Here is a 14,151-nt window from a genome sequence, read left to right as displayed (position 1 = left end):
TCAGTTTGTCTTGGCCATTCGATCCACGATGTATTCGAAAATTTGAAATATTTGTCTCTGGCCGGATATCTACGGGCAGGCACGTACCCAGGGGGGGGCCCGGGGGGGCCCGGCCCCCCCCCCCCCCCGTAATCAAGTGGCATACCCCCCCCCCCCTCCCCACCCACGCCACCACTCCTCACACATTCCTAAAGCGCCGCCAGATTAATGTTGAGACTTGGCAGCTGTTCATCGGTCAGCCTTATGCTGCCTTTTTCACTCCTTTTAGATGGCGGTAGTTATCGGCATCTCTTGTAATGTGAAGGACAGTTTTGTCATAGATTCCGCACCCGCGCGATTAACTCGAGATGCGTTCAGTTGTCACCATCTATTCCACCGTCACGCGCATAGCTCTTGCTTTTGTTAGTTCAACCTTATTTGTTTAGGCTGATCCTGGGACCAGGAGAGGGATGCGGCTGTTACTTAGCTGGTCTGTATACTCTCATGGAACGAGTTGCGGCCGGACAAAACGCCAATTGCGTTTATGTTTTCCCTGTGCTTCATTATTTCCTTGAGTTACTTACGGCTCGCCGCGACGCTGGCAGATGCCCGGAACCATATACACGTGATATGGGTTAGATAAGGTGGGAAATAAAATAATGTGAAAGAGCGTCTCTCATGAAACCCTGCAATAATCCTTAAACCCATTAGCAAGATGACTGTCGCCCGTTAGCTCGTCTGTTTTTCCCTAATTGTATAGCACTTTTCGTGCAAATTTGGCAACTGGAAACAAAAATCGCAAGGAGTTGAGAAATTAAGCGATCTACTAAGGGAGAGAGCCAACGCAATAACCAAAAATGTTGACTGTTGTTTATGAGAATATTTATGGATCAACATCTTTTTATTTAAAAAGGAAGTAGAGGAAACGCCGCCGGAAGTGGAGAATAATTACTTGCTTTGAATGACGCTTCTACAGTTATCGGTCGAACCGCCTCACGTAGCCACTTCTCTGCTGTGCTTATGTGAGTGTTTTTCTAACCTTTCTCGGTGAGCGCAGTACGTCTAGAATCGCAGAGTCCTGCGCTCTACGCGGTTGTATGGGAGTGGCGGCCGCACAGCGTTACGCAATTCGCGGAACTGTGAAAACTGATCAACAAGGCGAAAATAACTGCTATTCGAAACTATAACATGAGAAAGACTGAAGAAGCCGTAAAAAATGAACGCAGCCTGAAATCAGTAAAGAAGAAATCTGGCATAGGACAAACCATGATGTATGCACTAAAAGATAAGAGGGATAATATCATAAGCAATCTCGAAGATACAGTAAAAGCAGCGGAAAAATTCTAAGCTGACCTGTATACAGTACCCAGAGGAGTCACGATACCTCACTTAGAAACAGTAATGAACAGGATACAGAAACTCTCCTATAACTAGCGATGAGGTCAGAAGGGCCCTGCAAGACATGAAACGATGAAGAGTGGGAGGAGAAGGTGGAATAACAGTCCATTTAATCGAAGATGGAGGAGACATAATGCTTGGAAAACTGGCGACTCTTTATACGAAGTGTATATCGACTGCAAGGGTCATAGAAAACTGGAAGAATGCAGACATTATACTAATCCACAAAAAAGGAGACGTTAAAGAATTGAAACATTATAGGACCATTAGCTTGCTCCCAGTATTATATAAGATATTTGCCAAAATAATCACCAATAGAATAAGGGAAACGCTGGATTTTGTCAACCAAAGGAACAGGCTGGCTTCAGGAAGAGATACCTTACAATGGATCACATCCATGTCATCAATCAGGTTATCGCGAAATCTGCAGAGTACAATAAGCCTCTCTATGTGGCTTATAGAGATTACGAAAATGCATTTGATTCAGTAGAGACACCAGCAGTCTAGAGGCACTACGTAATTAAGGACTACAGAACGCTTACGTAAAAAGCTTGAAAAATATTGCTACATGCGTGTGGTATTTGTTTGTGTGAATGAGGTACGTGGGCGCCATCACTCCAGAAAAGAGAAGGAAGAACGAACTGGGCTCGCGCTGTGAATCTAAACGGTCAGCGCTGCAACCATTGTTGTAAATATAATCTGTAAATAGTTTCTCGTCTTACTGACTCGTCCTTCGCGCAAGAATGTCTACAGAGGTTCTACAGCTACCTTAATTCTACACAAGAAAAGCAGGGAGATACCTATAGAGAAATGGGTCAAACAGGGAGACACAATTTCTCCAAAGCTATTCACTGCGTGCTTAGAAGAATTCAAGCTATTAAACTGGGAAGGCTTAGGAGTAAATATCGACGGCAAATATCTCAGCAACCTTCGGTTTGCCGATGACATTGTTCTATTCAACAACAATGCAGACGAGTTACAACAAATGATTGGAGACCTTAACAGAGAGAGTGTAAGAGTGGGGTTGAATATTAATATGCAGAAGATGACGATAATGATGAATTGCCGGGCAAAGGAACAAGAGATTAGGATCGCCAGTCGGCCACTAGAGACTGTGAAGGAGTACGTTTACCTAGGTCAATTAATCACAGGGAACCCTGATCATGAGAAGGAAATTTACAGAAGAATAAAAATAGGTTGGATCGCATACGGCAGACATTGCCAGCTCCCGACTGGAAGCTTACCATTATTATTGAAAAGTAAGGTGTGCATTCAGTGCATTTTGCCAGTGCATATGGGGCAGAGACTTGAGAGCGAGTTAAGGACCACGCAAGGAGCGATCGAACGAAGATTGCTAGGCATAACGTTAAGAGAGAAAGAGAGTGGTTTGGATCAGAGAGCGAACGGGTATAGACGATATTCTAATTGACATCAAGAGGAAAAAATGTAGCTGGGCAGGTCATGTAATGCGCCGGTTAGATAACCGTTGGACCATTAGGGTTACAGAATGGGTACCAAGAGAAGGAAAACGCAATCGAGGGCGACAAAACACTAAGTGGAGCGATGAAATTAGGAAATTCGCGGGCGCTAGTTGGAATCGGTTGGCGCAGGTCAGGGGTAAATGGAGATCGCAGGGAGAGGCCTTCGTCCTGCAGTGGACATAAAACATGATGATGATGATGATGATGATGATGATGATGGTGATGGAGGTGGTGGGCCCCCCCCGAAAAAAAATCCTGGGTACGTGCCTGTCTACGGGATAAGAACGCTCACGAAGAAAGAAATTGGCGAGGCTGCTCAAACGTCCATTTTTACGTTCAACTTGAAGGGGCATTAAAGGCAAATATTAAGTAAAGCTAAAGTGACAGATTACTGCTCTGGAACGCCTAAGGGTTCAACATTATCGCCCTTTAGTAAACGAGAAAGTGAGGTAAATGCAGCACACCATTTGAGATTCTCCCGGCACACTCAAGTACTAGTCTGATGACGTAGGCACTCCTCACAATAATTATAGTACCCCACCACTGATTAAAAAAAAGAGGTTATTGCATCGCATTATAAGACGGAAGTAAATGCTACTTGACCAGTTCTATTCGATGTTTAGCAAAAAGAATTCATTGGTCTTCTTCGATTATCAGTCACTGACATTCCCGGACGGCTGTCCCGCATTCGATTTTTTTTTTTCGAACAGCTTCGGAAACTCCGCCCACCATTACGAGAGCTGCCAGAATCGCGTTTGTTTTTCGTAGACCGGAAGTCGTGGGCTGTATACGCGAGCTCGAAGCTGTCAGCAGATATTTGCTCGGACAAGCGCAAGAGGCTAGCAGACGACGGCTGTTTTAAAAAGATGCGCGCGGCGTTTGACGCCATGTTGTGAAAGATGCCGGGTGCTTCTGCGTGCTTTGCGCGTTCCAGACGGCAAATATTGTGCACTCAGCCAATGACTCAGCTATCGCTTCTGTTCATCGGTGCTTTGTGCGCCATCGTGAGAGTTTTTCACGAGCGGTATAAATACTGCAGCTTTAGTGTTCTGCTTTTAAGAGCGAAGCACAAAGATCAGGCGCACATGCTTGCCTTTCTTGATGTGTTTCGCGAAATATTCATGCTCATTGCTATATAAGAAGTAAGCAAGCATATTTCGCTTTTAAGGTGATTGAAACTGGCGTGCGAGAAAGCATGTCGTATTGCATGTGGCTATCTCATGCTGCTAGCTGGGGTGGCATACAATCAGAGCTTCGTCGATCGCTGTTGACATACCTTCTGTTACTAAATTCGAGCATTGGCTTTTGGACGTGCAGGATTAGCAGACGGTGTACACGCGCTCTGTCCTAGACACGCGTGGGTCCTTTAATTAGTAGACGGTCTCACGAGCTTCGAGGTTATCGGCGGGTGCTTTCCGTGTGAACAGCGACGCGGCGCGACCGTGATTCTGCTTACGTCCGTGCGGGAATTCCGCTTAAACTTCGCAGGCAATGAACTAGCTTCAATAGAGTGGTTAAGGGGCACGAAGAGCGAGAGCGCGACGCAAACGGCGTTTTACGAACACGTTCTATGCGCTCAGGCTGCGATTCCCCTATGCAAACTTTATGGTTTATCCCGGCCACGGCGGCGGCATTTCGATGGGGGCGAAATGCGAAAACACCCGTGTACTTAGATGTAGGTGCACGTTAAAGAACCCCAGGTGGGCGAAATTTCCGGAGTCCTCCACTACGGCGTGCCTCATAATCAGAAAGTGGTTTTGGCACGTAAAACCCCATAATTTAATTTTTTTTAGTGTCCCTTTAAGGAAACACTTAGTTACTGCTAGCACCATCGATGCCCTCCTGAAGTTAGGCGAGCAATTTTGCACCGGCGAGTCGCTCCGCTACAAAGTATATATATATAAAAAAACTTACGTAATATTTCTCTATGCTTTCGGTTCCTTCAAACGGCCACATTGTGCGGGTGGCGCAATTGGCGCGTTTTCGCACGTGCAAGCATCCGCACAAACTCACCCGTCCGCGTCAGCCCGTACAAGGCCACGCCCAGGGCAAATACAGCAAGCACCATGCAGCTGGCGAACAAGTACCAGAGCCAACGTGTGTCTCTGCGAACATGGCGGAACCAATACCGTTAAACGAACGCCAACGAGAAAGGCGAAGTGAGTTTACACTAATACAGTATACTTTCAAATGTTAACTCATTATTTCATGGTAAGAGCTATTTTTTTAGTATGAATGAAAGATTTCAAAACATTCTTGCAGTTTCCCTTACCAAACTGCACATATCCGCCGTGGTTGCTCAGTGGCTATGGTGTTGGGCTGCTGAGCACGAAGTCGCGGGATCGAATCCCGGCCACGGCGGCCGCATTTCGATGGGGGCGAAATGCGAAAACACCCGTGTACTTGGATTTAGGTGCACGTTAAAGAACCCCAGGTGGTCGAAATTTCCGGAGTCCTCCACTACGGCGTGCCTCATAATCAGAAAGTGGTTTTGGCACGTAAAACCCCATAATTTAATTTTTTTTAAACTGCACACTACGCTGTGAGGGGGGTGGGGGTCGAAGGGGCGTGGTGGAACGGCGCAGAATAATGCTCGCCGAAGATTAGAAACGGAGCACGAAGGACAATGAAAGCGCCACAAGGGCGGTGTTTTCCCTCTCTCGCGCACTGTGTTGTGGGCTTTCAAAAAATGCATCAACTCGCCCCCAGCTTTCGATTCTTCCGTAATTTTTGACCGATTTCGGGCTCTCATATACCGCGCACTCGAAGAGCGGCACACGAGCGTTCTTGCATTGTGCCTTCGTAAGAATGAGACCGGGATTCGAACCGGCGACCTCGTGCTCTGCAGCGCTACGCCGTAGCAACTGTGCCGCCGTGGGTAGAAGAGAAAAGGAAGGTCGGTTTTCCTTCTTTTGCTTCTCTTCTTTAGTTTTACGCTGGAGCTTCAGCGCCGGTGCGTCTGTGTGACGTCACCGTTTTCAGACTGTGCTCTCGTATTTAGGCACTTATGGCGCGGTAGGAGTTTCCGAAACTTAACAAGCTCAGTTGCACCTTTACGATACTCTGTAGTATTCCACCTTTACCGATAACAAAGTTATCTAGACAATCCGGGGCAGACGGGTTTACAATCAATCAGGTTATGGCTGGCTGGAGCAAAAATTTCAAGGCAATTTTTGTTTTTCTAGCTTTTTCAAGCCTCTTCTCATGGAATACGAGTGGCTTCTTAAAGCGTTAGCATTGAGAGTTTCAAATCGGAGAAAATTGTGTGTAACATACATATCCATGTATATGAAGATGCGACACATTGGATAAGAATATACACAACATACCTATCGTACAAGTCTTGTGCGGCGCTTAACGTATTCTGCTGTTACCTTCCGTCTCCTAGAGCTGCACTTGCGCTCAAAGGAGATATCAGTGATTAGCTTTCCTTCACACTGCGTGACGTTTACTGACGTTAGTATATGTGTATTTTTAAATTATTGGCAACCACTCTCAATCTCACGTACTGCTTGTTGGGCCGTTGTTAGCGTCGCCTGAAATTTCTCTGCCTGCAAATTTTTGACAGAACACGCTGCTGATGTCTTATTACGTTGATCCTGCTCTTGCCACGAAAGCCGTCAACAAGAGTTTATTAGTCGATAGCGCCCCCCTGAAGCACTCCAACCAACGTTCATTCTCGAATTCTTAAATATATACAGTCGTAAAGAGAAATACACCAGGTATATGAGGTACGTTGGAACATTTCTTTCAAAACGTGATAAATAACACGAACGTTGCCTGTTGCTGCATATCTATTTTTGCTTTCGAAATTAAGCCAGTTCTTTGGATGGCTTGATGTGGTGTCCACGCTGTTTGAGGTTACGTAAGAGAATGTGTTGTAGCATGCAGGGAAATCGCACATGCTTTAACATGTTGATTTTCTTTTTTTGGAACAGTATACTGTGTCCATTCTTTCCGTATCTGCGGCAGTCGCTCAACGGTTGCTTAGCACGTATAGTCGCGGGTTCGCTTCCCGGTCACAGCGGTCGCATTTTCGATGGAAACGAAATACGAAAAACGCCCATACGTCTAACATGCTTTTGATGCCTGGGAAAAAGCCCCCAAGTGGTCAAACACAATCCGCAGCGCTCTGCGGTGACGTCACCCCATTTCCCTTTGTGGCTTAAACCTCGTCGAGCAACCGAACTGCGCTTCAGAAACTGCATGCGAGAGAGGCAGTCGCTACGAAGTAAAAGAGTATCGAATTTCCAATTCGTGACCTGCGCGTTTAGAAAGACCGTTTGTAGGGCGCCTGTCTTTTTTCTTTTTCCCGTGTCTGCTGGAGGGGTTGATTGTTCCTGCCCGCAGTTTACGCACTTGAATATTTTGGGCAAGACTTGATTTGCGTGAACATACGTTCAGATCGCACGTGGAGAATGCGTAAAAAAAAGAAGATTAATCTTTGTAATTTTTTCGCGCGTTCGCATTTCTGCGCACTGAAACACGCCGCACCCGCCGTGGTTTCTCAGTGGCTATGGTGTTCGGCTGCTGAGCACGAGGTCGCGGGATCGAATCCCGGCCGCATTTCGATGGGGGCGGAATGCGAAAACACCCGTGTACTTAGATTTAGGTGCACGTTAAAGAACCCCAGGTGGTCGAAATTTCCGGAGTCCTCCACTACGGCGTGCCTCGTAATCAGAAAGTGTTTTTGGCACGTTAAACCCCATAATTAAACAAAAAGTCAGGCTTAGCTTGGTTAAGCCAAGAATGCGTTGCATATTGCGCGTTCTTTTTTTTTTTTGAGGGCGAGGTATTGCTTGGCGGCACTCGATTTTCGCGTGGATGGATGGATGGATGGATGTTATGAGCGTCCCCTTTGGAACGGGGCGGTGGGTTGCGCCACCAAGCTCTTGCTACTATACTGCCTAATATTCTACCTAGGTTAAACAATGAAAACAGACACAAAAAAGCACTATGAACTACCACGCCCAAATTTTCTGATCCCCTATTGCGAGCTGTGCTTTTGTACGTCTCCGTCTTTTGTCGTTTCTCTACTTTTCTTCCACCAATCCTCCAGTCACCTCTTACTAATGTCTATTGCGAACATGTTTTGCGGACATGTGTATTGCGGACATGTGTATTGCGGACATGCATTGCGGACATGTCACGCGCCGGCGCAGCGCCCCTAGCTGGAGGAGCGGGAGTCAGGTGGTGGCTGCGACCGCGCGAGTTGGGGCCCAGCTTTTCCTCCGGCTGTCGTGACGTCGCCTCTCGTGGTTGGTGGCTGCCCGGCCGCGCCCAAGGACTGAACTGAGCGATTGCAATATGCAACGCATAAAAAAGAAACACGCCGCGAATCAGCGGGCGTTCTCACTCGTCCGGGTCGGTCGACGGCGGTGCCGGCTGCTGGACGCGCACTGCTAGGGGCGATGTCGATGCCGCTCGACGGAGACCGCCGGGACGGTCGCCCTCCCCGTCGCCCACTTCGGCTGGCGAGAATTCCTGCGCCAAGCACCACGAAACGCAAGTACCTTGTTTTATCGGGGGGGGGGGGGGAGGGAGAGTGCATTTTCTATTCACCATTACTTCGCCCACACTCTGAACTGCGAGTATGCCGCATCGCATTACGCCGTCATCATCAGCGCCATTGCCATCCAATGCACGCTGGCGTGGCGGAGACCTCTACAAGACGTCTCAATTGGAATTCAGGTTTAATGTACGTTGGGCCGATATGAAGAGCACGCAGGACGCAACGCTAAACTTCATTCAATCTTTGCTTCGCTGAAACGGAATTCGATGGGATGAGCAGAACCTGGACGCCTAAAAGCAACGTTCTATCTATCTATCTATCTATCTATCTATCTATCTATCTATCTATCTATCTATCTATCTATCTATCTATCTATCTATCTATCTATCTATCTATCTATCTATCTATCTATCTATCTATCTATCTATCTATCTATCTATCTATCTATCTATCTATCTATCTATCTATCTATCTATCTATCTATCTATCTATCTATCTATCTATCTATCTATCTATCTATCTATCTATCTATCTATCTATCTATCTATCTATCTATCTGTCTGTCTGTCTGTCTGTCTGTCTGTCTGTCTGTCTGTCTGTCTGTCTGTCTGTCTGTCTGTCTGTCTGTCTGTCTGTCTGTCTGTCTGTCTGTCTGTCTATCTATCTATCTATCTATCTATCTATCTATCTATCTATCTATCTATCTATCTATCTATCTATCTATCTATCTATCTATCTATCTATCTATCTATCTATCTATCTATCTATCCATCCTCTCTCTCTCTCTCTCTCTCTCTCTCTCTCTCTCTCTCTCTCTCGTTTTTACACAAATTGAGTCGAAACAAGCCGATACGCAGGTTATTTTCCCGATACGAACACTCTTGAGGCGAGGGACAGCGACTGAGATACACCTATCGACCGCTTTTGAAGACAGTCTTCTGCGGCGACTTCGCGCAGGATTAACGTACACGGAACATGGGTATCTGTCCGGCCACCGGGTCAAAAGCGGCTCTTTCGCACCTTCAAGCGTCGGAGCGAGTCCAAAAAAAGGTATCTATATGTAGGCGTCAACGATACAAGAAAGAAGAGTTAGCCCCAGGGTAGGTAAAATGAGTGGTATATGAGAAAAGGCGAGAAGTAGTCGGAAATTAAGACATAAGACGAAAATAATTAGCGCGAAAAGATTCTGGGAAAAATCGATATACGTTTAGGTAGCTTCGAGGGAGAAATAGCAACGTGATACAACATCCCGCATTCCCTAGTGTGAACAAAGAAAGGCGGGTCAACGAAAGTCGACGTGACAAAAGACAACGCTGACGCACATTCGGGCAAAGGCAAAAAAAAAGAAATATAAAAAATACAGCCTCCGAAAAAAAATTTAACGTGTTACAATCGAACGAAATAAATAATACAACATGTCACGCAATTCTGCAACATTGCGGTATTTTTATTGCCCTTCCCCCTCGATTTCAGTACATCAGATAGCTATAGGCTGTCCCAGCTAAAGTTAAGCATACTGTTCAACAACAACAAAAAAATAGATTAAGAAAGCACGGTACACGATAGAATGGTAAAAGCTACGCTTTCGTTCGTCAGACTTATGACGACCGACCGCCATATGTCTTATAATTCTTGCAGCGTGCCTTCTCATTTATTTTTTTTCGTTGAACAGCTTGGCTAACGTTAGCTGGGACACACTGTATACCACGCACGTCGACCTCGTCTTCTTTCGCGTCGACTTTGGTTGACACGCCTTTTTCTTTTCTTTTTCTTTGCACAAAAAGCTTCGTATACGTTCCTGTCAGCCTGCCTCTGGAGTCGTCTGAGTGCGCAAGCGCTGCATGGTCACGAGGTGCAGAGCATCTCCGGCAGTGGTCAGCCAGATGGCAATCATCCGTTAAATTTCTCACTGTTTCCCAGTGTTGCCTTAAATGATCATTCAAAGAACTCCGCCTCAATTCCACCCTGCGGAAGTGGGTGTACTGCGTAGCCGGTGTGGACGTTAAGACTACGTCACACAAGCACCAACACCACAAGCGACGTACGTCACATGCACACGTACGAGTGTGCAAGTGCAGCATTCATCGTCATTCTTGAAGGCCGTCCGCCAAGCGCAAGTGCCTTATTGGTCTAAATGAATGTTTAAACGCAAATTGCGCCAGAAAAAAAATTCGTAAAGTGCGACTTGCACACAAGCTGCAGACATGATAGCATCGTGTTGTAGTACGAATATACGAGAAAACGTAATTGTGTTTTGAGAAAATTTAAATATGAAATTCTTTTCCAGCTGCACTTTTTTTTTGGGTGGACACGCCACGAAAAATAGCGACCGTCTAGAAGCTAACAAATTGGCTGTAAAAAAATTACTTATTAGCTTTTTAACTAATTACTTTAGGACCCATATTACAATTTACGAGTAAAAGCCAACCCTTTCTCAAACCGCATCCACTAAGAACCGATTTCAGCAATATAGCGTCAGTTTAGAGATAAATGAGATCGCCAAACTTGCGGTAAAACGCACTGCTGTTTCACTTGCTTTATTTAGCTAAACGCCTTCTTAAGATTTGAACGCCAAACTTATCCGCAAGATCAATACATATCGTTCCGTAATTTGGGAACACTTATTGCGAAAATTGCGTCATCCTCAGAATTCTCGAGTGCCCACCTGTGGCTTGCAAACTCACCGGTCCGATTTCCTGAATTCCAATACTTTCCCTAACGAGATTAATTAGGAAGTTATTTAGTAGAACGGCGTTAGCAAGTCCATACTGCACTTCGATTTCCTCGTAGAAGTCGTGTCCGCCCCTTCGAGTAATTCAATTCAAAGAGAATCGTTCAATCTTGAAGATGTAATTTTTTTTATTCGTTTTCATCAAAATAAAGCACCCTACTTATTCGTCATGCCGTCAAAAAGAATGCGAAGTTTCAAAGCTAGATTGCGTTTCTCTAATAGCTGAAAAACCACTCTAGGCGTAAGCGACTGTTTACGAATAAACAGAAAAGACGCAAAAAACAGACGGACAACGCGACGCCTTTGGAGTCATCGAATCAGGTCCTCTTGGCGTCACCAATTTTAACAGCTCTTATTCGAGACTAGTGAACTGTTTATTGGTCAAAGCAACCCATAATATAAGTGCCAAGGACTCAAGCGAGCAAGCCGTGACAACGCTTCCCGAGTGTCAGGTTTTCTCTATCAATAAAATTGCTGATTTTTAACTTCAGGGCTAGGTTTCCTTACCCCATTTTTTTAGCTCAAAGATGGCAACAAACAAGAAAGCGCACATCAGACAGCCAAATATTTAGTTTTCAACTGCAGGCGTGTCTACCGAACGCGCCTCTTGGTGACTTTGACGCCACAAAGCGCATGCTAGATTTGCTCTGAAGCTCTTAAAAACATCAGTAAGCACAGATGGCGAAAGAAGGAGCTATAACCACCCTTCTCTAAGAGTGCAGCGAAAGCCTGGAAAGTCCTTAAAGTGTTTAACCAGCTAAAGAAGTCGCAGTTTCGCCCGAAAGGCGAAGCATCCATTGCGATAGCAAAATAGCTTACCATCCGAAGTAAGGATAGTACTTTTGTCGTCCGTATCAACTTGTAAACATCCGCTTGCTAACTAAATTGACGAGCACGTTGCCAGCGCGCACAGCAAACGTGAATATACCACAATCAATGACCGCGGACACTCGCTGTCGAAACGCTGGCGTGAGGAAACGCGGCAGCAGCAGCGAGCGAAGCGGTCTTCGCGCTGTCTATCGCTTTGACGTAAAGTGAGCGCCGATAACACACAGCACGCCCAATGCTTCGAGTCGCCGAAACATGTAGTCTCTGCCCCCAACGCAGATCGCTCTCGAGATACGGCCGCGTGATTGCACGCAGCCGCCACGTGCGCAGTTGCAACCGAAGCAGAACCCGTCGCGCCCTTCCTCCCCTTCTCCGAAGCCTCGCGCGCGACGGCAGACGGCGCGCTTCTTCGGTTTCCTCTTTAGTTTTCTCTAAAGCTCCTTAAACTTCGTAAAGTAGCGAAACTCTCCTCCTCCGCCTTCACTCGTCCTCGCTTCTCCTCTCTTTCACGCTCCCTCCTCGACCGTGGCGCCGCCTACACTGCTCGAGCGTAGCAACGGCGCCAACATGCGCTCCTCGCCACTCCGTAGACGCTTCTCGAGCAAAAATGGCGCTGATGCACGGCGCGAGGGCCCACGTGATGCTATTAGGCCAATAGCGACGCGGCGTCGGCCTCGGCCAGAGCGCGTGAGGAGGAGGCGTCATTCTTCAAAGCGTGCCGCTTCTTTACGAAGATTAAGGGGCTTTACTTTCCTCCCTTCCGCGCGGGCGAGATTGAGTCGCGATCGCGGGCTCCCTTCCCACGCTTTCTCTCGCACATACAGTGTAGGGTGCGCGGCGAAGGTGTCATCGCCCTTGGGCTTTATACCGAATCTCACGGCGACGGCGACGTCAACGGCAGAAACGCGCCCGGAGTGTCTATATAATTGCTATCGCAATAAAAAGCGGTGGCGCTGCCGTGCGGACCACCAAGAATTGGGAAAGCGGCGCTCGTTCTGCCACCTATCTAATTTTACTACCCTGGACAATATGCCCACTGGACAGCGTTTCAGGACTGCGCACGAAATCGTTGCCTCCCTTGCTGGCGGCTGACTGTTCGCGGCAGCAGCCCGAGCGGCGTTTCACCATCGTTCGGCTTTCACAGCGTTCCTTCTTAAAATCTTTTTCTCATCGTCGCTTTCTTCATCCTCTGGCATTTGTTGTTCATGAGAAGTTGATCGAGTGGTGCCGATCGACTGCAGCTTGCCAGGATTAACTGGAACGATTATCCCCCGGGCGAAGAAGAAGTCTTCCTAAAGATTATAGCACTCGGAGCGACTTGATCCGCGCCACTCACCTGACGAATTATGTGCCTTTATCTCGTGAAGGTAAGGGTCAATCGGTAGGCGAAAATGTTTTTGCAAGCGCACTTTCTCGCTGCCCGTGTTATACGTTTTTAGCGGGGTAGCTGGATACGCAAGAGTTATACTAGATACACAATGACGACAGTACAGGTCTGTTACCGACTAACTTGTGCTCATACGTATTTGCATCGATTCGGGGTGCGCCGTTAACATGAGACCTTCATGGGTATGAGCGATTCGAATAACGCGGTTCATTGATTCGAGGGCATTGGTGGCACTACAGATATATTGATCTTTATCCGTTCAAGTCGCATATGTCCGTTTTTGCAGAATTTGACATGTTTACGTTCACGCCGTTTTAAGGGTTCTGAGGGTTTGCAGGGAAACCTCGGTGTTGTCGTGGCCGGGTCAGAAAATACAGCCACGCATGTTGCAGGTCAGTCGAACTTGACCCGGACACAGGAGCAATCAATTACCAGCACTAACTTCACCTGACTTCATTGAAAAAGAAATGCTTCAGTATATATGAATAAGAAAATAAAACAAGGAACCCATAGAAATGTACAGTGTTCAGCTACCGAAACGCGATATTTGGAGCGTGCGGCACTACCGGCACCTTCTTTTTTGCACCGGCACTGGGCTCTTGAGCCACCGAGCTGACGAATGTTCGTGTCACGCGAAAAGTGGGAGCCTTCGTGACGCCTCGTTACTGCAGATTCGGCCCCTCGCCTGCCGACCCAGTGCTCGTCGCTGATGCAAACAGCTCCCGCCACCGTGTGGTCCGAGTATCGCGTTTCAATCGCTGAGCACCACACACGTCAACAGCGTGCTAACTTGCGCCTGTTGGTGCATGCATACTTAGGCGAAGAAACAGCGATC

The 14,151-nt window shown here is 47.0% G+C and overlaps 1 protein-coding gene across 3 annotated transcripts in view; it reads right to left on the bottom strand.

The window, feature by feature from the left end:
- Nucleotides 1-14,151, bottom strand: part of LOC135898504 (uncharacterized) — a 35,878-nt gene that overhangs the window by 17,048 nt on the left and 4,679 nt on the right. For 2 of the 3 annotated variants that reach the window (XM_065427466.1, XM_070527885.1), the window contains 2 exons: nucleotides 8,215-8,342; nucleotides 4,872-4,963 (listed from right to left, as the gene is read on the bottom strand). In XM_065427466.1, coding sequence (XP_065283538.1) covers nucleotides 4,872-4,963; nucleotides 8,215-8,342 — 220 coding nt within the window. The remainder of the gene's footprint in view (nucleotides 1-4,871; nucleotides 4,964-8,214; nucleotides 8,343-14,151) is intronic. The other variant, XM_065427475.1, reaches the window with a different exon arrangement.

This window comes from Dermacentor albipictus, chromosome 10, assembly GCF_038994185.2.
Source record: "Dermacentor albipictus isolate Rhodes 1998 colony chromosome 10, USDA_Dalb.pri_finalv2, whole genome shotgun sequence".
Taxonomy (NCBI): Eukaryota; Metazoa; Arthropoda; class Arachnida; order Ixodida; family Ixodidae; genus Dermacentor; species Dermacentor albipictus.
The sequence above is the reverse complement of the archived record's forward strand: the minus strand, read 5'-3'. Positions and strand labels throughout refer to the sequence as shown.